The sequence below is a fragment of the Hippocampus guttulatus genome, chromosome 13 (assembly GCF_054856545.1).
Source record: "Hippocampus guttulatus isolate MCC_2025c chromosome 13, RoL_Hgut_1.0, whole genome shotgun sequence".
In the NCBI taxonomy this organism is placed as follows: Eukaryota; Metazoa; Chordata; class Actinopteri; order Syngnathiformes; family Syngnathidae; genus Hippocampus; species Hippocampus guttulatus.
In genome coordinates, this window is record NC_141273.1 from 1,906,022 (window position 1) to 1,930,204 (window position 24,183).

The 24,183-nt window shown below is 41.3% G+C and overlaps 1 protein-coding gene across 3 annotated transcripts in view; it reads right to left on the minus strand.

Annotated features, from left to right (window-relative positions):
* The window catches only part of ralgapa1 (Ral GTPase activating protein catalytic subunit alpha 1), an 81,101-nt gene that overhangs the window by 10,177 nt on the left and 46,741 nt on the right, over window positions 1-24,183 (minus strand). For all 3 annotated transcript variants that reach the window (XM_086126593.1, XM_086126592.1, XM_086126591.1), the window contains exons 43-45: window positions 23,272-23,430; window positions 21,624-21,751; window positions 296-420 (exon numbers count right to left, since the gene is read on the minus strand). In XM_086126593.1, coding sequence (XP_085982719.1) covers window positions 296-420; window positions 21,624-21,751; window positions 23,272-23,430 — 412 coding nt within the window. The remainder of the gene's footprint in view (window positions 1-295; window positions 421-21,623; window positions 21,752-23,271; window positions 23,431-24,183) is intronic.

The window sequence follows — 24,183 nt, forward strand, 5'->3', positions numbered from 1 at the left end:
TTACTTTTTGTCCAAGAGAGGAAAACAATTTTTGGGCATGTGTCATTGAAAATGTGCAACATGATCTAATTTATTTCACCAATAAGACATGTGAATTGATGTTACCACTGTGCGTGCCCCAAAAACTGCAAACATAGTGGAGACTCAAGAAGGAATAGTCACTATGATTTTACCTAGGTGTGATTACAACTTAAATAGAATTCGCTTAAAATGTTAGTCACAGTTTTCTTTCCTTCTCCCTCATATGAAAGTTGTGGCTAAAACCAAAAAGGCAGCGTCACTGGAACCGCCGTACCTGTGTCTGCAGGCAGATGTGTGCAGGGAGCCGGACTGTAGACGCGAGCAGCATAATCCTCAAAAGTGGTCGGCTCCTGATGGTGCTGCACAATGGTTTCCAAGTATCGGGCTCGCTCCTCATAGCTGAGGTCACATGTCAAGGTGAAATCAAAATAGAGATGCATATACTGAAGAAGTGAAACATAATATTCAAGTTGTTGGTAATGGCTAAAGGCACCGTTTGAGTGCGGTCGATGCAACTGGTGGGGGAAGGGACATTTTTGAACTTTAATGATGCCCCTGTGAATAGTCTCTTACATCCAGGTCCTTTCATTTTTGGGGCATAAACGTAAATCACAATTGCACTGTTGTAGTTGTCTTACACCTCTCATCTGAGCAGGCTTCATCAGTTTATACAACAAGGCTTAGTTAGGATTTAGGACCTCTGTTGGTAGGGAAAACTCGATGAGTTATGCTCCAAATTGGAGGCACGACCCAACCATGAATGGTATTCTTTTGTAATGCAAAATGAATCTTTGTGAAGAAGCCTTGTTGAGAGGACTTTCTGTCTGTCAACAGGAGTCGGTGGGTGGAAACTCCCCAATTAACCCTTTCAGGGACAGCGTTACTGCAGTGGACAGCTTACCATGTTATCAGGTTACAGGGTGCATTAAAGGGTTAATATTCCATTCACAAAGGAAGCAGAGCTGCCTCAAACAGCCCTTGAGTGTTTTTTTATTTTATTTGTTGGGGCCAAATCATGTCTTAGGTCAAGGGTGTCAAACTCATTTTTGTCGTGGGCCAGACTTTAGTTACAGTTTCCCTTGGAGGGCCGTTATGACTGAAACAATATAAAGAAGTCAAGAATAATGGTTTATTCACCTATCATTTAAGTTACTGTAATGAGGGGTTTGGTAACACGACAATGCTCATAGTATCACTCTTATTAATTACAAATGAGAATTTGAAATTTTGGAAATGATTTTAGCAAGCATCATGAAAGTTGACATCTTTGATTTGCTTTTGCGGGCCACATAAAAGGATGTGGCGGGCCAGATCTGGCCCCCGGGCCTTGAGTTTGACACCTGTGTCTTAGGTTGTGTTATAAGCCACCTACTCAGTTCAGAGATCTTTATAGGTCTTTCCACCTTCATGTAGATGTCCTCTCTCACTCCTATTTCTAACCATCTGTCTTCTCAATTATCCCTTTTCAGGGACAGCGGTTACTACAGTGGACAGCTATTCAAATGTTGTTTTCTCTTATATTAATTAATCTTAATATCACAGTTGTGCTTCAACCACGACAACTGACCCTTATTTTTTTCATGCCTAAAGACTAATAAAAACACTTAAGAAAAAAAAAATCCTGATGTAGGTTATCATTATTTGTGCATGAAAGGTTTAAGAATATGTACATTTTGCTCCTCAAAAGAGTTCTGCTTCTGTTTCAGGTGCAGGTAAACAGCTGAGTGTTAACCTGAAGTGTCAGCTCATCTGTGTTGTACCATGCGCATGCTCAGTGGTTGTTTGGTTTCCCCAATACGCTGTGGCTTGAGATAGTATTGGACTCCCCTGAACTGTTTGATCTTTTTGAACATTTTAGGCTTCAAACGTAAAGATATACAATTGGATTTATTTTGTGAATAATTAAGACAGGGTTCCCACTCTTCCACTTGCTTTTTATTTATGGACCTTTTAAGGACTTTTGAGGGCTAATTTAGCAATTTTAAGGACCTGTTCTCAATTTAGCAGGGGATTCATGGTGGATTTAATGCCTGCTCAGCAATATGCGGGCTGAACAGAATGCCACATATCACTGAGCTGGTGTTCAAATCATTGCTGCCAAAGGAAGGACAAGCATTTATTTTTAGGGCCAATCAGCTCACCCTTTATTTGACATAATGTTTGTAAAAATTTTCATTTTCCTACCTGTATTACAGGTAGGAAAATGAAAAAAACTTGAATTCATTTTCAAATCAAGTACACTAAGAAAAATGTACATTTAGAAAATATAAAACTTCAATTTATTTTCGAATAAAAATACATTTTTAAGGATTTTTATTGATTTTAGAAGCTTTCTCTGAAAATTAAGGACGATTAAGAACATAATTTTACAACTTCAACTACAAATTTTTTAATGGATTTTATGAACTTTAAGGACCCGTGGGAACCCTGCAAGACCAAATGGGACACATTTGTGAAGTGAAACAAAAATGATAATTATTTTTTCTTTTTTACAAATAAACTGAAAATTACCATGTGCGAAAATATTCAGCCCCCGAGTTACTACTTTGATTTTTGCTGCAATTGTAAAAAGTTCAATTTTGGTTTCCTCTGATAGAAGCACCTTCTTTGACACTTGTTGTGTCTCCCAAGTACTTGGCTAGCGGCAAACTTCAAAGGCAACTTTTAAAGTTCTTTTTTGGGAGAAATGTCTTTCTTCTTCCCGCACTTCCATAAGGGCCAGATTTGTGCAGTGTACGACTAACACAGTCGTCCATCGGACAACAATTTATTTATTTTTTAATTGTCTTCATGCTGGACAAATTTAAAAAAATTAAAAACTGAAAAAAATGTGCTTGACACTAATTCTAATGTGGATCCAAAAAATAAAAACATGTTCATGTCTTCAATCACTGTAAAGTTTTCTGTATGAATCCATATTAGAGAGGGAAAAACAATGGGATGCTGTGGCCATCGAAAAAGGCAAACCCTTCTGAAAACAATTTATCACTTGTATTACAGCCTTCAGGCATGGACTGCAAAAGCGGCGCAGGGACTCAACAGAGAGCAGAGTAAATGGAAACCAGGACTTCAACTGTCCATCTATTAGCGATAACCTCATTGATAGAATGACATTTACGCTCTTGTCCTCAGTTCGAGTCATACATCCAACCATAATGACATCTAGGCGCAGCTGTTATAGTCACGACAAGCACACACTCGCATCTCGCTATAGTATTACCATTTACTTTCCCAGCTCCAATAACAAATGATTTTCAATGAAGGGAAGCGCGTGTGTGTGCATGTGTGTGTATTGTAAGACTAAAGACGATGAGAAACATGAAGAAAATGTGTACATGTAAGTGTCCCGATTTGTGTTTGGAAGTGGGCGGGCCCAATGAATCTTCCGAATGAAATCTGCGTTTGTATCTCTGTGTGAGAAAGTGAATGTCCAGCGAGCCATTTACAAGAGCGCCCATGGGTTTTCTATTGGGTTAGATAGACGGTCTAAGGGCCTCAAAAGGAGAGGGATTCAGGTCTAATCGTAACTGATCCAGTTAGAGACAATCATCCGAACAATAACATGGCTCCTTCAAAGTGGAGAGACAGACAGAGAGCTGGGGGGAAAGGGTGAACAACAAAGAGGTCAGCGATGGAGAGAAAAGCATGAAAAGGGAACTACGTATACCTATTCTACTGTAATTTACCTTACAAAGTCAAAAGGTGAGGTTTTGTTTTTGAGTTGTAAAAAGTAGTACAGGTGACAGACAATAACTGACAGAATTGTTTTAAAAAAATGCTGCAAAATGAATGCAAGGTCCAGTGTTAACTGTACTTACTCTATTAATTAGTAGAGATGCGTTTTCCATGTAAATGCCCTCATCCGTTCCAAGCCCCCCCAAAATTCAGACATAAATGTTTCCTAAAGCATAAAAATGCATCAAAATATGGAAAAAATACAGTACATGTTACAAATTAGATTATTGCACAATTAATGAGAGTTGTGCATAATGTACAAAACAAAGAATAAAGAATAAAAACGATGGTCATTTAACTTTTAACTGCGTCCTCATCGTTTTTTGCCCTTTTTAGTCCAGGTTCTCTCTCAGAAGTGTTTTTTGCCTGGCGTTTTATAAAGAACTGATCCAAGGATGTTTGCTTTTGTCGGCTTTTAACAATTCTTCAGAAATGTCCAAGGCAAACATCAGCAGAGTGAGCGATTGCCCGGCTGGTGAACACTTTTTTCTGGGTGATTAACATTTACGTAAAACGATCGGAAGACCTCATGGCCCGAGGACATTTGGGGACCAGAAAGGATGAAGGCAAAGAAGTGAAAATGGATAGGCATGGAGGAGAGATCCAAGGGAAGTGGTGAAACAGCATATGTGAGATATAATAAGTGTGAATGCTGTGTGTGTGTGTGTGTGTGTGTGTGTACAGATGAGAGAAGAGCAGCCGTCATATTATTTCAAAACATGCATCTCACATTGGCTGGATATGCAATTTTACCACCAGCCATCACAGATCAATGCGTGCGCATGCAGGTGAGAGATTGTGAAAGCAAAGCAATAAATGTATAGTACACGAGTGTATACTGTATATGCTTTATACTCACCATCTCCAACAGTGGGCGAACCTGCATAATCCGAAAAGCTTGAGCAAATTCTGGCTCTTAAAAGATAATGCTTGCTTTTCATTGCCCATCAAGGATGTATTTGACATGTTCATGATTGGACTGGTAGTTTACTGTGATGTAGTTCTGCACAGCACACGGTGAGATGGTTCTCATATTTTCATACGTTGCTATTAATTATTTGAAACAGCTCTCTCTGCAACACACTTGGACCAAAATTAAATGTTGCTGATTGTATCATGTTGGTACATCGCCATCATTTGATAGAGTCAATCAAAAGTGAGCACTGTTACAATTGTTGGTCAGAATTTTTGATGCAACAGGTGGATGCCATTTGAGGAGGTAGAGTTACCAAACGGTGTGTCCATACACCATTGATACAAAAAGCCTACACACCCCTGTTCAAATGCTGGGTTTTTGTCATATAACAAAGGAGAGAAGGTAAAGATTTCAAAACGATTTCCAATGTTAATGTTACATACAATCTGCACAATTACAAAAAATAAAAAAATAACTAAATAAAATTGTTTTTTTTGGAGAGGGCAAGCATACATTTGAAATCTCTGTAAAGTGAAATTACTTGTCTTCTTGTTGAATTGTTGCTTGTAAATAACTGCCAAATTGCAATGGTTAAAAAAAAATCAATTGGGGCTTTAAAATTGTAAAAAAAAATCAAACCATTCTTGCTATTGTAGGCGTGTCCTCTGAATGCACTGAAGCCACACCCCGCTAAGCTGTCAATTGTCAATCTATTTCCATAACTTCAACGAACATCTTTCTTACACCGACAGACTACAACTTTGAGCCGTGAAACTATAACCGCTCAAAGCCTCCGGTGGCTCCAATACATCCCACTAGGTTGTCGCGGGGCTTTTCCACTGCTCAACAACGGGGGCGCTCTAAAGTGGCCACGCCCGCGCAAAGCCTGGTCCAGCTTGCTTATCTTGGTTTCATTTTTTATATTTAAAAAAATGTATTGGAACAGGGGTGTGGAGACTTTTTATATCTACTGTATACAGTATACACCATAGTTCTTTTGCTCCTTTTAAAATGTACACAGAACATTTCTAAAGTTTCAACCGCTATCAGGAAAAAAATGACATCACTTTATATTTTGTCCTTATCCTTGAAACCTGTCTCCTCCCTGTCATCTGCCCAGCATGGGATTCTATCTGTGGCCCGAAGTTGTTGTGCACAAACCGCAGCTCCCCTCAGTGAGGAGACGAAAAAGCTTAACTGTCGCCTTCATACTGAGAATCATGAAGAGTATGACACACCCGTTGCACCAGGAGCGGTGAGGCGAACAACATGTTATCGCAGTCTCATTCTTTTGGACAATGAGTTCAAAATAATAGTTCCACTTGCAATTATTATACTTTTTCAAAATGTTTTTGAGGCCCCTAAAAAAACGGATGTACTCTGCACAAAATGGCTGCAGTTGCTAAAAAGGGGAATGCTTCTTTGTGGAACTATGAAAAAAAAAAAAGTGGATTTAACTCAAGTCTCTAAAGAAAACGAATCTCAAGGAAAAAAAATATCACATCACACGAAACGGCGATGTTTTATTTTTTTTTTTGGGTTGCACAATCAGACTCAACAATCTCTTCAACTAAAATTCTGCCATGAGAAATCATGAATCATTCAAAGCGAAACATAAAATAAAAAACAATTGGGCAATGTCAACATTATGGTTTCTACCGGGCCAATAAAATCTACAGATTTTGCTGGAATTGTATATTCGTTTTGCAGAAACCAGCTCACGAAAAACACGAATGAATGCACAGTTATTGCAATTATCACTAGAATAGAAATCCAGGGGATTAAAAAAAAGGCTCTGATATAATCACATCAACACAGCTACTGTCCAATCTTCACTTCTTCCACCCAAATGGCAGTCATAACTATAAAATGGAGCATAATTAGATTTAACATGGCCCCTTTGAGTCATTAGTCGAAAAATATCTCCTTTCCCAGGAGAAGACAGAAAAGAGGTAAAATGATGGCAGAGGCACGTGAAGGAGAGGGAGAAAGTGGAGCGCAGAAAGGTAGAGGACAGAGAACAGTGAGGTGGATAAAATGCCTCTTTTGTGTCCAGTCAGAAACTCATTTTCTTTGGCGCGTTTTCCCATGAGTGAAAAGAGTGACAATTCCATCTCTCCATTTTACCCCTTTTCTTTCCCGCTCTCTCCTGCGGCGCAGCTCATTGTGATGGCGTTCGACTCCTGTGATACCTTGCGACAGTGTGAGAGTGGAGGCGAGCGGACCAAAGAGAGGACTTGTTAGCACATTAGGAGCCGTGTGTGTTTGTGTGTGTGTGTGTGTGGGGGGGGGCTGGAATAAGAGTGTGGCTAAACGTTACTGGTCACATCTTGCTTCAACATGATCTCCATGTGATGTCTCTTTCAGGCAATTTGTTAAGATTTACATATTCACACACGCACACAATTCCGGGGATCTCGTGAATATTTGTCAACTGTGGGCTTGTGAAGCCCTTTGAGATACTTTTTGTGATTAAGGGCTATATAAATAAAACGTCCATCCATACATTTTCTACCGCTCATCCGGGGTCGGGTCGCGGGGACAACAGATTTAGCGGGGAAGTCCATACTTCCCTCTCCCCAGCCACTTCTTCCAGCTCTTTCCGGGGGATCCCGAGGCATTCCCCAGGCCAGCTGGGAGACATAGCCTCTCCGGCGTGTCCTGGGTCATCCCCGGGTCCTCCCGCCTGTGAGACATGCCCAGAACACCTCACCAGGCAGGAGTCAAGGAGGCATCCTAATCAGATGCCCGCGCCACCTCATTTGGCTTATGTATAACTAAAATGTGACTTGACTTAACTCTGTCGATAGCCTCTCTCTCTCTCACGCCATCACGGATACAAATAATAAAAAAAAGAAAGCGATTTGTCCCAGAGAGACCTTCTCCTCAGCTAGCTAGCTTAGCTTTGAAATTCATCAGTGAAATTATGGATTCTACTCTGTATTTTGCCATTTAGTTCCATGTTAGAGAACAACAGCAAGTTGTTCAAACAGTAACATGAACATGAAACGGATTCGTCAAATGAAGTTCAGAGGTCATGGTGTATTTTTGGCTTTATCCTGAAATTTGACCCCAAAGCCATAATGCTTGATTAGAGTAAGCAAAGCTTGTCTTCACTTTTCTCTTCACAGCTCATGTATCACTAGAATGTGCAGTTGTGCCGAATCAAATGTTGGGTCAGTGTTAGAGTGAATGGAATGCCAATGTGCAAAGTAAAAGGAAACTGACTATCTGTGACATGTGTTTTTGCAATGTGGGAGTAAACCGGAGTATCCAGAGAAAACCTAAGCAGGCACGGGAACAACATGCAAACTCCACACAGGAAGGTCGGAGCTAGAATCGAACCCGGTACCTCTGCATTGTTAGGTCGATGCGCTAATCGCCTGCGCTTTTTGATTTTGCGCCTAAATGGGCAAACATTTTTGACAGCTCTGCTTTGTACAGCTGAGAAGTCGGCATTGTTGGCCAGTCTACCATGGCACAGCTGGAGGAGCTGAGGAGAGAAATGAGCTGACAAAGTAGTTGTCGGTTTGAGTGTGTGTGTCAATTAATGTCGGGTAGAACCCTTTTACATTACAATTGGTTCCTACTAATAATCGCCACTAAATAGCATAGGAACACTAACAGGGAAACAACTCCATGGGGAATATAAAGAGACCGTAATACCATATATAAGGCGCATCGGATTATAGGGCGCACTGTCGGATTTGGGGAAAAATTGACTGCTTTTAGGGGCACTTTACAGCGCAGAAAAAGAAAGGCTAAGTATTGGTGATGTGAGCAACAGACAATGACCACGTTAGCCAAGGAGTATCACCTGCAGTTGATGACAGAAACAATGTGGGGGAAAAAAAAACAAACCAAAGACAACAGTGACATCACTGCCAACCTCCACTGGGCAGGGGTCAATCCACTGTTGGAAGAAGACTTTGAGAGAAGAAATATACAAGTCATGCCACATGATACAAACTATTCATGAGCCCAAAGAATCCTAAGGCCAGACTGGATTTTGCTAAAAACTTCAGAGATGAGCCACAAACATTTGCAAGACATTTGATGGACCGATGAGACCAAGATAAATTTCTACCATTGTGATGGAAAGCCTAAAGTCTGGAGAAAGAAAGAGTCTACTTACATTCCAAAACATTGAACTGGCTCAAAAATAGGACGGCCGCCCAGGAAAATGAACACATTTTCTCGAAATTCATGATGGCCAGCACACCCCTGGTCGCAGGTTTGATGCAGTTATTGCGAGGAAGGGTTACGCCACCAAATATTCAATTCTATTCACGTTTAGGTTAATTTAATAATGTCTGTTCCAATATTTTTGTCAAGTAAGTGGTTTCAAGCAAAAACTGCTCGGTGTCCTGAGTTGTTCAATAGATCTAGATCAGTGGTTCTTCACCTTGTTAGAGGTACTGAACCCAACCAGTTCATATGCACATTCATCAAACCCTTCATTCGTGTAAAATTTTTTATTTTTTATTTTATAAATTCAACTAATATTTCTGACTTTCGGGTTGAGTGAACGCTGGCGCGTTTTGGCTGCCGCTGCTCAACCCGTATTGTTTTGTGTTTTTTTTGTTATTGTAAAGTGTCCTTGGGTGTCTTGAAAGGCGCTTATAAATAAAATCTATTATTATTATATATTATTAATAAAAAATGCATTTATTAAAAACTGAAAAAAGTTAATAAAATTTCAAGACATAAGCATAAGTTGTTTTAATTGTGCACAAAACGAACCGTGCACGACGTACTATCACAACAGTCACACGGTGACTACTGAGCGAACGAAATTTCCCGCAGCACTGATTGGACAAGCTATGTAATGTGATCATCTGCAGCCATTGATGGCGAGGCGGGCGTGTCATAACGAATTGACATGTTGCGTCAGGTGCGTCTTAACTTCCATGGCAGAGGCTCCGTCGAACCCCTGAGACCGATTCACCAAACCCCTGGGGTTCGATCGAAATCAGATTAAGAACCACTGATCTAGATGTGAATACCATGTAATAAAAGCTACACTTCAGAACCTTTGTCTCATATTCTGATCTGTCTTCGGTATACAACAAAAACAAAGTAATTGGCCTTGCTGTTCCAATACTTCTGGAAGGGACGGCTACAGTTCCTTGTTTATGTTCAAACCTAGCTCGTAGCAAACGTAGGTGCCATCGTGCACGCTGTGGCGGCCAACATCTCCGATCCAAGATTGAAAGTCAACTTCAAAGCTTTTCTCTTTCATTTCAAAGTCCATACGTATGATTGTTAGAAGATGCACACTGCCGCGACGAAAACTATGGAAACATCTCTCGGATGGAGACAAAGCAAATTCGACCACCTCTCTTTATTTGCTCAGAAGCATCATATCTTCCGGTCAGACACCAAAGTGACATCATAAGTCAATTGTCTGTGACACCAACATCAATGGCATTCTTGTCAACGAGGCCAAATCGCCCCTTGTTAGTGATGAGTACAAACGCAACAACCTAACATTTGCTCATCACAGGAGAGGTTAAACTACTCCTGAGAAACACACGCCCATATCACACCCGGCATCTCCCACACCACCACCGCTGCCGCCGCCATATCTGTCCTCTCCACCCGAGGCATTGGAACAGACAACAGAGAGAAGCATATCAGAGGGATAATACAATTGGAAAAGCTTTACAGCGTGTAATGATAAACCTATGTGTACACGCGTGTGTGTCCATGCCCAAAGGAACATGCTAATGGGTTTATATCTTTCTGCGATAGCAATGATATGGAGGGCTTTGTGATTTCATTACGTGTGTGTGTGTGTGTGTGTGTGTACACGTACGACGGAGATGGGCTGGCCACGGCTTGCAATGAGGGGAACTGTGCATGAACGCGAACACACACACACACACACACACATGCACATCAACTCCAATATTTATCCCAATTAAGCTGTTCGCTAACTCAATGCAGAAGCTGAGGCCACGGCAACCCCCCCCCCCCCAAAAAACCCCTAAGTGATACATTCATTACTACCCTTTGACGTGCGCACACGTTTGTTTCATCTCATCATCTTCATCGCAAAGGAGCCCGCCGGAGCGGGAATGCAAACCGTGTTTGCTGGGAGCACACATCGACCACCAACACGGTATGGGTGTCGGTGAATGTCACACAAGCCATGAGAATAATTCTCCAACTAAGGAATTGGATTTTATTCTTATTCTGCAGGCTCGAACAGTTAAGCAACATCTGCCACACGCAGCGATACAATCTGATTACATAAAGATTGATCTTTAGTCTGATGAATTTATTTTATTTATATCTTTGTCCACTGTGAGGGACAAACTTCAGCAACTCTGCCCTTGTAGGAACTACCTACAACCGGATCTCCGTGACACAGCCTCTTAAATCTGGACTCAAAACACACCTATGCCAGATCGCCCGTATCATCCGCCATTTTAAGTGATGCTCCATTTTTTAAAAAAAATGTTGTGCTGCTAGTTTCCTTTTAAATATTGTGGTTACTTTGTATACATTGAGTGCCCTAAAATGCCACTCTAAATACAATCATTAATTCTTATTATTATTAGCAGAGGGCACTTGAAATTTTGAATTTGACCTTCAGTCACAAAATGTCAAAGAGAACCTTTTGACTCACCTGTGAATGGATGCTTGTAAATACATGGAACAAATATCATATATACAACAATAAACAATGAAACAATAAATTCACAACGAAGACAGTCGAAAGCACAAAACAGTGAAACTAAGATCAAGTCTGAGTCATGCTGAATCAAAAGCCAGAGAATAAAAATGAGTTTTGAGACAAATTTCAAAGATGGGCAGCAAGGGGGGGGCTTGTCGAATGTTCAGTGGGAGGTCATTCCAAAGAGAGGGACCAGCAAAAGAAAAGGCTCAATCCCCTATGAGCCTCCGTTTAGTTCTTGGTACCTCTAATAGTGTCTGGTCCGTAGACCTGAGGCAGGTGTGCAGGGTCGGAGGAGCTCAGAGAGGTAAGGTGGAGCGAGGCCATTTAAAGATTTGAAAACCAAAAATAGGATCTTAAAAAAAAAACCTCTACAATTTATAGGGAGCCGGTGAAGGGATGCCAGAGTAGGAGTGATCTGCTTCCTCTTACGAGTACCAGTCGAGATGCGCGCAGCAGCATTCTGGACCAACTGGAGATGCTTAATGGAGGATCGGCTGACTCCAAAGTAAAGTGCATTACAGTAATCCAGCCGGGATGTGACGAAGGCATGAATTACTGTCTCAAACTGCTCATGAGAACGGAGAGGTTTTACTTTAGCCAGCTGCCGAAAATGAAATGAATGATGACCTAACTCCATCCATCCATCATATGACACTTTGAATCTAAATCACAGCTTTCATTGGGGTTGCGCAAGAATTTAAATTGTAATTTTGTAATTTTTTTTTTTTTAGTAGTACAAAATGCCATTGAAAATAATTATTCTACAAGGAACCTCAAGATGCCTAACGTGTTCATGTAAGACATGTGACAATGAAGAATGTTCGTTAAAACACTGCTTGCAGCAGCAGTAGATAAACCTTTTATGACAGACACCTTTGGATCCTGAAGCGTATTGTTCATATTTCCGTCTTTCTAATTGCAAACACCGTTTCAAAATTCTAATGAATCAGGTCGACCAACCCTCCGGATCTGATTATGTTCAACGTCTGAGCTGCCACTGTGTTAGAACATAACTATTAGAGCTCATGTCCTTTCCCAAGCTTCCCCCTGGTCACATAAAAACACATTCATAAGCACAACCGCTGTGTATCGTTTCTTTTTGCACATTGCCGCTTATCTAAACACAGGGCAGATCGGCCTGTTTATCCCTCGGAGGGAGGTCTGCTCTTGATCAAGCCACTGATGGCTTGAGCTCATGGGTCTGCACTCACAGCTCCCTGGTACAAGATGTGCATGAGCGCAGTCATGACAGAACTCAAGACATTTTGTGAATCGGGCTGAAAATACATGCTGGAGCAAGTGATATCGAAAGACATTAACCTGGCTTTGTACGACACGATTCATGTAACCAGTGATCTCGCTGTATATTCTCCCCAGGTCAGTTTATGACATTACTCGAATTATAGAAAGTACTTTTCAGTGTTTATGTGGACACTACACTTTTCTCCAAGAGTGCCACCTTTATACAGTGGTCCCTAAACTTTCTTAACTAGAAGATTTTGCCCTAATCTGTTCCAAAGCCCCCCAAAATTCAGACATAAATGTTTTCTAAAGGATAAAAATGCATCTCTCCCTCCCTTGTGGTTTCTTTATGACTTCCGGGTTGAGTGAACGCTGGCGCGTTTTGGCTGCCACTGCTCAACCCGTATTGTTTTGTGTTTTTTGTTATTGTAAAGTGTCCTTGGGTGTCTTGAAAGGCGCTTATAAATAAAATGTATTATTATTATTATTATCAAAATATGTAGCAAATCATGTTACAATTAGATTATTGCACAATAAATGAGAGTTGTGCATAATGTAAAAAGCAAAGAATAAAGAATAAAAACGATGGTCATTTCACTTTTAATTGCGTCCTCATCTTTTTTTTTGCCCTTTTTAGTCCATGTTCTCTCTCAGAAGTGGGTTTTGCCTGGCGTTTTGTGAAAAACTGATCCAAGGACGTTTGCTTTTGTCGGCTTTTAACAATCCTTCGAAAATGTCCAAGGCAAACATCAGCATAGTGAGCCATCGCCCGACTGGTGAGCACTTTTCTGGGTGATTCACATTTACGTAAAACTATCGGAACGCCTCATGGCCCGAGGGGCGGATGACGAGGACGCTGCACAGACACATATTTATTTATTTATCTATGTACACACAGACATTAGAAATTTCTTTCCTAACAAGAGGCAATATTTTCCTGTTGAGGCATTTCATAACTTGAAAATTTCATATAAAGAGACGTTTCTAAGTATTTCGTATACTGTATTTCCTGAGCAGAGAATGAAATAATCGTATTAGCCTAACGTTATAATGAAAACAAGAATAGAAATAATGCATTTGGGTTAGGAATGAAACGGCATGTTTAGTTTAAAAGCGATGCTCACGGTTAACCAAGATTACGTGATGACATTTCATGTAATGCCATTTGACTGGACGACCTTATTTAGCCTTACTGAGTAGTAGTTTTATTTTACTCCTGCAAATTTAAAAGGAATTAACTTCCCTGGCATGCAGCGAATGCAGGGAAAAAATGTGAAGGGAACAACACTTACGGGTTGTCCTAAAGAACTTTGAATATGCAAAAAAACACCCCCCAAAAAACAAGGTTGTGCACTTGATAAATTTTTGCGTTTCAAATCAAATTTATTGGAATGCTGTGGTTGCATGTATATGTGATTTTTTATTTTTTTTTGCTATTTAAATTGCTTTTTGCAATATTGTTTTCACACTAAGAATCTTGATGTTAAATCGCAATAATGCTGATGTTAAATTTTTACGTGCTTTTTATCTGTCATCTTAACCATAAAATTAAACCTCGAGCTGATTAACAGATGAGTGCTGAAAAACACTAACGCACTTCGAGGAATGGAAGAAATAGCTTGGACTAGTCGTTCTCACGTTCTTTTTCATTTCCTCTGTCTGACCAATAGGAAATGATTAACCCATCATAACCATCAACTGTGCATTCAAACACACACACGTGCACATGCACGCACGCGCGCGCGCACACACACACACACACACACACACACACACACACACACACACACACACACACACACACACACACACACTTTTACTCATTGGCTTGAGGGTGACGTACGGAATCAAAAATGACTCATGAAAATGTTATTTCAGTTGTTGTTTTTGCTGCTATTCAATTTAAATGGGACGATTAGAAAGTGATTTGACTTTCAACCAGACCTCAACTTTTTTTTTTTCATCTGAATGCATACAATTACCGATTTACCACATCAAATCAAGTTTATTAGCGTGGCCCTTAATCACAAAAGACTATCAAAGAGCTTGAGAGGGCCACATTTGGCACCACCTGTTGTGAACGGAATGTCTTAGAATGTGTGAAAAGTCATTCATGTCGCTGCTTTTTTCTTCATTAAAAGGAGGATATTTTACCTCTTTTAAATATACCAGTTGCGAACATGTCATCTATGTCAGCTGTCCTCAACCCCCGGGCCGCGGACCGATACCGGTCCGTGGGTCATTTGGTGCCGGGCCACACAGAAAGAATAAGTAATTTATATTACTTCCATTTTATTTATTTCAGAATCTGAAAGATATTTCATTTTGAAACATTATCGGATTCTCTGTTACATCCGTCTACAGTATGTCACTCTTGACGCAGGTCAAGGCGCGCTTCTCGGTCACGTGATAGGTTACCACTAAAATGAAAACCAGGAGCTAGCAAAATAAGTAAAAAAACAAACGTCTCTGGAAAGTTTCTTTGGGAAGGGGAAAAGGCCCAGCCAGGAGACAGAAGAGAGGGCTATGACTTCCAAAAAAAGAAGACTACATTTAAGAGCAGCATCAGGAGTCCTAATTAAAATACGGATTTATCTCAGTGGGACATTCCAACGCATCAAGCCCACTCTGCATAATATCCGGCGATGGTAAGTTGTATTTTTCACGCACTTCTTATTTGTGGTGTATCTTATTTTGAAGGCGTCGCTAGGATGTGCGGTGACAGCACGTTTAAACATTACCATAGCGACCAGTGTTGCGGCCAGATAGGACGTTGCTCGTGTCATGATTCGTCTTTATTATTATGTTTAGAAAACACCACAATTCACATGCATCTAATATCATATTATTTTGTTGTATTTATCGGCCACACCTTAAAGCTGGTCCCAGACCAGTGTTTTGAGCTCAGGCTCTTTGACTTTAAAATGAATAACGAAAAGGCACAAAAAAATAAAACAGTGAAGCCCATTAAGATTCTATTTTTTGGCGAGAATGTTCCACAACTCCATCAGATAAAATAAGACCCTCAATGTCGTAGTTTTCATTCATATCAACTATGCTGATGAGGATTTCAGACCGCGGTGAGGTTAACTCATTCAGTACCAGCCAATTATAGACCAAGTCTGAAAAGACGTTTAAAAACGTCTTTGGGAGTGAATGGGTTAAGGATGGCGTGACCCGATTTCGGCATCAGCACTGACAAAGTGTCTCCAATTTGTGAGGTTGTGCCCCTCACCTTTCTACCATTGTGAGGGACACGCTCTTCTTGTCACATGCTGCAGATTGTAGTCTTACTGGGACAATGGGCTCGATTGAGGGAGCTGGCAAAGAGAACCCAGGGAGTCAGTCTGCTAGCGTTTGGCTGCTCATGGTGTGTGTGTGTGGGGGGGTGGGGGGGGGGGGGGTGGGGGGGGGAGATAATAGCACTACATGCCCGAAGCTGCCATCTTTTCACTGGGAACACAGTGTGACAGAGAGGGAACGGCGGTGACACATACATGCACAGAAAACACACACAAACAACTGTGCTATCACACCGAGCCATATGCTGACTCCAGCCACATTACAGCTTTCCCTGCCAATCAACAACTACACGTGTGCGCGCACACACACACACGCACACGCACGCACACGCACGCACACACACACACGCACACGCACGCACGCACACACACGCACACACACACAGACAATAGAACTAATCCTGAAAGCATGAAGCAGCGACACATAAACATTTAACATTAACATCCTGAAATGCAACATTAATGGATAGATGACTAGTCATGCCAACATACTGCTGCTAAAACTGGTTGTGACGGATGCACGTCTGTATGTGTGTGTGTGTGTTTCTGTGTGCATAGCAGCTTAGCATCCCTCCAGCATTGTTCCCTCAGGAGCACAATCATCTCAGACCAGATGGAGAATGGCCACAGCTTGCTCTTTAACCCACACTCCAACACCGATCGCATGCAAATAAATATTCACTGTCGAAGATGGTGGTGACACCGTTGCAGTTGCTGGTTGGGGTACACCAATTGTTGATATGATGTAACGTTGTGGCGTAACGCTTCAAGCAGCACAAACTATCAATGCTGATTAAATCCGTGCGCTTATGTTTCACTTAAAAGTCCCCTTTTTCCCATCCAGTTTTCAACGTCTCTCTGGTCCAGGATTTGTCCTATTCCAACTGTACGTTATCCAGCTTTTCAATGGAGAGAAATCCCTTTCCATACATACTGAAAGACTTTGGAACAGACAGCAACAGGTATGCGCAATGTTGTGTGTGCACACGAGCGGAGAAATGCTTTACCCTTTCATGCAGCAATAATGATAACCTGTAACCTGATAACATGATAAGCTGTCCACTGTTGTAAACGCTGTCCTTGAAAGGGTTAAATTAACCTAAATGGTTCATGAAAACAAAACAAAACAAAAAAAAATGATTGCAACAAGTTAGATTTTTTAAAATTAAAATAAAAAACACAAGCTACCCTATCTACACTTGGCACATTAGTAAAAAGTAACAATGAACGTTTGAGACCCCACAAAATGTACTAATGACCACAATGATATTACGAACAGCAAACTTCCCTTGACAAACAATGGCGATGATGGAGATAAAAAGATCTATGTTTTATCATTTCATCCCGAGAATGCAAGAGATGCTGACCAGTCTTAAATTGCCGCAACAAGCTGATATGCAAAATCATGGTGGCGGGCGGTGACTTTTGGACCTGGCCGTTCAGTGGTGATTTATGGCCTTCTCCAGCTACACAACTTTTTTTTTGTCTTTCACGAAAGTTGGGCTCTAAAACTCCAACATAAATAGCGTTCTGTGTTTTGGACCGGACAGACTAAAAATCCGTCACCGACCAGACCCTGCCCAATCATTTCGTGCGTCTGTCAAAATTCAGGCCATTAGCGCAGGAGGCGGGACAGGCAGCTGATAAAATCATGTCGACCAAGACACTATGTGCACGTGTATTTGTTCGCTGCTCACAAAAGGCAAAAAGAAAAGAGCATGGACCAGTAAGAACCATCTATTCTGCCCAGAAAATTGAGGTAACGAATTTGTTTAATGACACCGCATGTGATAATCAGCTACTAGTTTTGGAGTTAGCAAACAGAATGAGTTGAACTGCTACATAGAACTGTTTGTGCGCGCCACATCTAGTCTCATTATAAGTAGAATGGTACTGTCTTCCTATTAGTCAATGCCGCGTTCTGAAGAGGTTGGGTAACACATAGATGCCGGTATTTGATTGGACCAAATAAATAAACAACCCAAAATCGACCTAACTGTGCAGCCACGTCGATGCCTCAGGTAGTGTTTGGGCCAGAAGAAAAGGCCTTGAAATCCCTGACTGCAGGACACTCCGAGATATAGTTGTAATGCGTATTGGGAACTGAGAGTCGCCGCTTGGAATTCAAGCGGATTTACATTGGACAGGAAAAGTGAACCACTCCCTTTTTTCGTCAATGGCCGCGACAGCTTCTTGTTTACTTTCAAACTTAGCTTGTAGCAGACGTGTGCACATTCTGAGCATGATGTCTCTGATCCACTGGTGAAAGGACACTTGGACTCTCTCCTCTTTCATCTAGAACTGCTTCGGTCAACAAAGCGTATGCAGGATAACTGGTTAAGGTTGCATGACTGTCCGCATTTTATGTTATTTTGTTATTTTATATGAACTGTTTTGCGCTTTGTTACAGCTGAAGCTGTTGTGAAAGTGCGAGATAAATAAAGATGTATTGTATTGTGTTATATATTGTAACTTCAACACAACTGCCGCAGCAACTTGAGACGATGGATGCTTGTGTGCTTTTGGAGGGTCATGGTGAATGAACAATCAGAAGGATTTGGAAAGCAGATGGACTGCCCTGAGGGCCAAAAGACAGAATGTGAGACACTGACAACAAATTACAGATATGAGGGGGGCAGTAAATCACAAACACTTCCAGCCCTGCCAATTCTCTTTCCACTCTCCTCCTCTATTTGCTTGTATGTCAGCCTCTCGGTGACGATCCCCTGATGTCACGATGCAGTGATAAATTTGAAAAATACAGCACAAGTGCACTCAATAGGGAGAACAACAACACCAAGGACGGTGTGAATGTGTGACCTCACTGCTTCTCAATAGCTGCGTCCCATTTCAGGGGATGCATCCTTCAAGGGGCTGCATTTGAAGGCTGATGACATAAAGGTACGCGGAGGCTTTACCAATTCAAAGGCTCCTTCAAATGCGGCCTTCATTTCCGGCTACAATGCAACTCACCTGCCTCCCATATCTTGTATTTTATGTATACCTGATTTTGGGCTTCAAATGTATATTTTCTGCTTTAAATTACCTTCCTATTTGTGTTAGTAATGATGTAGAAAACTAACAGAGCACAAAAATCACTTTAGAATTAACTTTGTCAAAGCTTTAGTTGTTTAGTTATTTAGTTATCATGACCTTTCATCTAAAAGAGACCATAATGTGCCATTATTTTATGAATGATCTTTTTAGGAATTGAGGACCTATTACATTGAACTAAAACTCACTCATTTAGCAGTGAGGTTTCTAGAAGGATATTTTGAATGTACTCCGTGGTAACACTAAGACGGCTCCTGGAGCGTGACCCGACATTCCCCGTGACCTGGGGAGGAAGGGTCAGGGATGGTGTGCCAGAACAAAGCGTCGAGAGAGAAGGAGACGATATCAACGTGTGCGCCCCCCCCCCCCCCTCCCGCCTGTTGGGAACGTTCGCGATATTACCAATAAGGTGGACGTGCTAGAGGCGCTAAGCCAGCAAGGGGGCGACTTCCAGGAGTCAAGATTGCTGCTATTCACGGAGTTGTGGTTTAAAATGTTAAAACTGGGAAGCAAATACAATGAGTACATTTTCTGTGACCTGCCTTTTTTCCCCCCTTTTTTAATTTCTTGTACCCAATATTGCTGCTGATCTAATGTATGAAAGAATATCTAGTGCACGTACTGTATGGCAGACATTTATTTGAATGTCTGTTGTCTGACTCATTCAAGAACTCCTCTTGATTCTTTTATTCAATAAATTGTAAAAAGATTAAGCCACCGAAGCATCTGTCACTTTTAGTCAATGAATATCTATGGAAGAGGAACAAACTATTGAAAAAGATAATGCAACTATGGAGATTAGATCAAATAAAAACCAGACAGCGCAACATATGGAAAGGAACCAGAGGGAGAAGGAGAAAGCAGAGAAGACAAAAGAACAGGGATCAATTTAACTCCTTGCCAACATGCCAATCAAAATGGTAATGACGTCAGAGCACAACTGATCTGTAAGCTTTTGAAAATCAATTATCTTCTGAACTGCTTCAAGGAATCTCGTGTTGAAGTGAAAATGGCTTTGGACCACCAAAGCTCATCTTTTGAGTCCGGGTGGACATTAGTGCCCACTTCCAAGACGCTCCCTTCAAGCCCAGAGGAAATGGTAAATGATAAATGGGCTGTCACTCATATAGCGCTTTACACTGTGACCACATTCACCTACTGATGACGCATCAGGAGCAAGTTCAGTATATTGCTCAAGGACACTTCGACATGGCCAAGGATTGAGTCACCAACCTCTGGGTTGGGAAACGACTACTCTCAGCACTGAGCCGTGCCGCCCATCGGTACAAAATGCGCACGCGGGCGGAAAGACGTGAGAGCGCGACACACAGAAGCGTCAAAGGCAGAGTGGGGAAAAGGCAAGAAAGAAGTGACAGATGTAGAGCCATTAAGGAAGAAAGACGTGTGTCCAGTCGAGAGACTGAGAGTCAATAATGACTGATTACTGTAATTCAAGCTGTCAGAGGCATCGACCTGCTGCTGCCACCAATCGATACTCACCAGGACACCGGCAGACACGCAAACATCTCTCAACCAGGTGACATCACTCGCACTCATACACATCGTATGGACGGATGTGCGCGCGGGCCTGACACAAATATGTCACACCTGCACAATCTCAAGTAGCGACAAAGACGTACAGACGCGAAAGAAGCTACGTGCACGCTCGCTGACGCACACGTACACTCACACACACACAAACCAACGATGGAGGTGTCAGCTACCAGCTGAAACCTCCAACTGAGTCTCACTCTCCCGATTTTGTCTCAATTTTTGGACGCGAAGCAAAATGGATTCTTCAGAACTTCCCTTACCACCACGAGACTTTTTCCACATCCTGAGATGACACCTTTACCTTCACGTTTTTTGAGTTGACTGAAAAGCATGAATGCTACTCGAGAGCACTTGCACATCTTACTACGCGGAACACTATCACTGGGCTGAACGCTCTCTTTCATTCTCGAAATTAGACACTGGTTTGATTACATACACTTATGAAATAAAACATATTCCACGAAAATCCTCCTCCAGTATGCTTAGAATGACAAGATTTTACAGATTTACTAAATGCTGAAACACAATCAAACTGTAGGTTATTTCAAATGGATTCTGGAGTATCAAGCAGACTGCTTTCGTTGCCATGCGGTAGATTGTGCTACTACGATTTTTAACGTATGTTGCCATTTTCTGAATTACTAAGACAAACTTGGACAAAAAAAAAGTAGACATCGCAGTTGACATTTGGTTTTTTTTTTGACAAGAGAGTATGACTTGGGAGCATAAGTGTGGGCACAAGAGCGGACTGCCTTATTTTTGAAAGTGCGAGGCATAAAGTAGTCGATGACAATTGATGAAACTGCCATCACTTGCGATCATACAGACACGCCGAATGCACAGCTGTCTTTCAGTCTCTTGCCCAATTTTCTACACTTACACACAATACATTCAGCTAAAGGGACAAGCAACATTACTTCTTGGTCAAGTTACTGAACTCTTTGTATCCTTTGTGTGAAAGCCCCCTCCCGACACCACCACCACCTCTAACCCTTGCTTTCCTTTGCCCGTGACCATGACGACGTATGACATTAAAAGTGGGAAGAACAAGGTTGAGTTACTTACATTTCAACATTCAGTTCTTCCAATTCCGGGTAGGTTTTTAAAAGGATACAAGTTCTGGTACAGAGGAATGAGTGATTTCAGCGCTCGACTCGCGTTGATAGCTGTGGCTCTCACCATTGTTGGCAAAATCTTCATGTCCACGATGGCGCCGTCGAAGAGGGGACCAAAAAACGGGACCTGCAGGGACAGACTGTGTTGTGACACATGCAATAGACAGTAGCATTCTATTTCATTTGCATAACATTGATAATTTATTAAAGGGTGAATTGGTGTTTGTCAGTGAAAGAATCCTCTATGACAGTCCTAAAAAAGGATGCTGATCAAATTTTGAGGACGTTGTTTTCATGATATACAATTCAATTGAGGCTATGCTTCTTTTTCAGATTCAATTCCATGTTTTGCTTAAGGAATCCACCCAAGAGAAGATATATATATTTATAATTTAATCAACTTTAAGACCAGGTCTCCAGCCCGTTTGCCCCATGACGGAATACAGTGCTTTCAGGACAACAACACAGAAAATATCTCCTCTAACTTGCTTTCAGATTCATGATAATTCAATATTTTGCTTGAAGGATGAATGAAACAGAAGATGGTGATGTTATTAGTGCTGTGGTATCTACAGTATGTCATACAGAAAAAAAAGACTCTTATTATGTTAAGTCTTGTTTAAAACAGAGTTACGCTATCAGTGCTGTGGTATTAATGTCTGTGCTTTTGCTTGAAACAAAAAGCAGAGCAGCATCTCCCCGGATTGTCAGACAACCAGTCTGTCTGATATGACCATGCGCCTTTACAACAAGAGACGTGAACTGCGACAAAATTGCCTTTTAGTCCTGATGTGAGTGTCAATTAAAATCATGCAATCATTCCATTCAACATCACCAAGTACCAAATTCTAATTGTATATTGAAAAAGTAACGTGCCAGGTATTTTAGAAGCAACTGATGTTGTCTTCATATAATGGATATTCATTGAGCCATTTGCGAATTTGGTTTCACGTAGTGCCAATTCAACACCTTAATGCTTCTTCAAAGATGTTTTCTCTATCATGCAGGTTTGAGCACGATGGAGTTTCAAGTGATTACTCTGTGTATGTTACCATCATAAAACAAATACATCGACCAGTTTTTCTATTTTTCCACAAGGGACTCGAGGGGAACTAAAACCATACTTCACATAAGTGTCTATTATTGTCTTTTTTATTGTGGAAAAATAACCTAAAATGTGAAGATGAAACATTTCCACTAAACAAAACAAAACAAAAAAAAAATGTTTTAATTCAAGGGTGTCAAACTCGTTTTTGTCAAGGGCCACTTTGGAGTTGCGTCTCCCCTCAGATGGCCGTTACGATACTGAAACCACAAAAATGTTTCATCGTCTCATTGCATTATGACTTGCAAACAACAAATTAATGGATTACTAGTCAAGTCAACTGTAATAATTTATTCGTTTATTGTTCAAGTTTGTGAAAAAAGGGGAAAAAAAATCTCAGCCTTATTTATGACACATGACAATTTGATATTTTGATAGAGATTTTAGCAAGGATCATGCAAGTTGATACACGTGATTTGCTTTCGCGGGCCACATAAAATGATGTGGCGGGCCAGATCTGGCCTCCAGGCCTTGAGTTTGACACCTGTGCTTTAATTGGTTATTTCACTTAATTTACACACAAATCACGAGATTGCCAATACCTCAGGTTTTTTGAGGATATGGATGGAATACATGTGGTTTTTCATGGGGTAGATGACGATGAGCACGTCACCAAATTCTGTCGGGATGATTCCTCGCCGATAGTCTCTGGAATGTTCCGACCAAATGATGTGGACCTCGTCATTTCCCAGGTGTCTTAGCTGGATAGGGGAGAGGAAGAATAAAGATAATGTCAAGACAGGAAGATTCAACAGAAAGGAGAATACTGCTCTGCGATTTGAACAAACCACAACACATTTTGTTTGTGTTCCAATTCAATGCCAAGCAGATATGAACATTGCACGGTGAGCTAGGTTGGCTGTATCCATCATTCAACCAGGGTTTTGGAATCTTTCTTTACATATCTCTGGGCGCACAATGTTTGGCCCTGAGTATGATTGAGTGAATGTGTGTAGATGGAAAGTGGACAAGAAGATGGAAAGTTCGGGAAAGATGGAGTATGGACAAGTAAACTGATAGGACCAAGTCTGCAGAATGGCTGGTTGTGTGTGTGTGTGTGTGCGTGTGTGTGCGCGTGTGTGTGTGTGTGTGTGTGTGTGTGTGTGTGTGTGTGTGTGTGTGTGTGTGTGTGTGTGCGCGTGCGTCTATGTATGAGTGCATTCACAAAACTCAGGGCCGTCACTAACCTCAATGTCAGATCAAGCACCCACCCTATCTGACAACAAAAATGCTTCTCTACCCTTTCTACGGCATCTCATTGTTGAGGGGGCTGCTGTTGTCATCTCGAGACAACCACAAGTGTGTTCTGACTATTTACTGTGAATTTAACTGAGATCCTCCCACAACTCGGAGGATTTTTGCGATGCTTGTCCAAAAATAAAGGGACAAAGGGTAAACATATACAAGTATGTATTAGGCAGGGGATAAATGATGCTTGGTATCCCCCCCCCCCC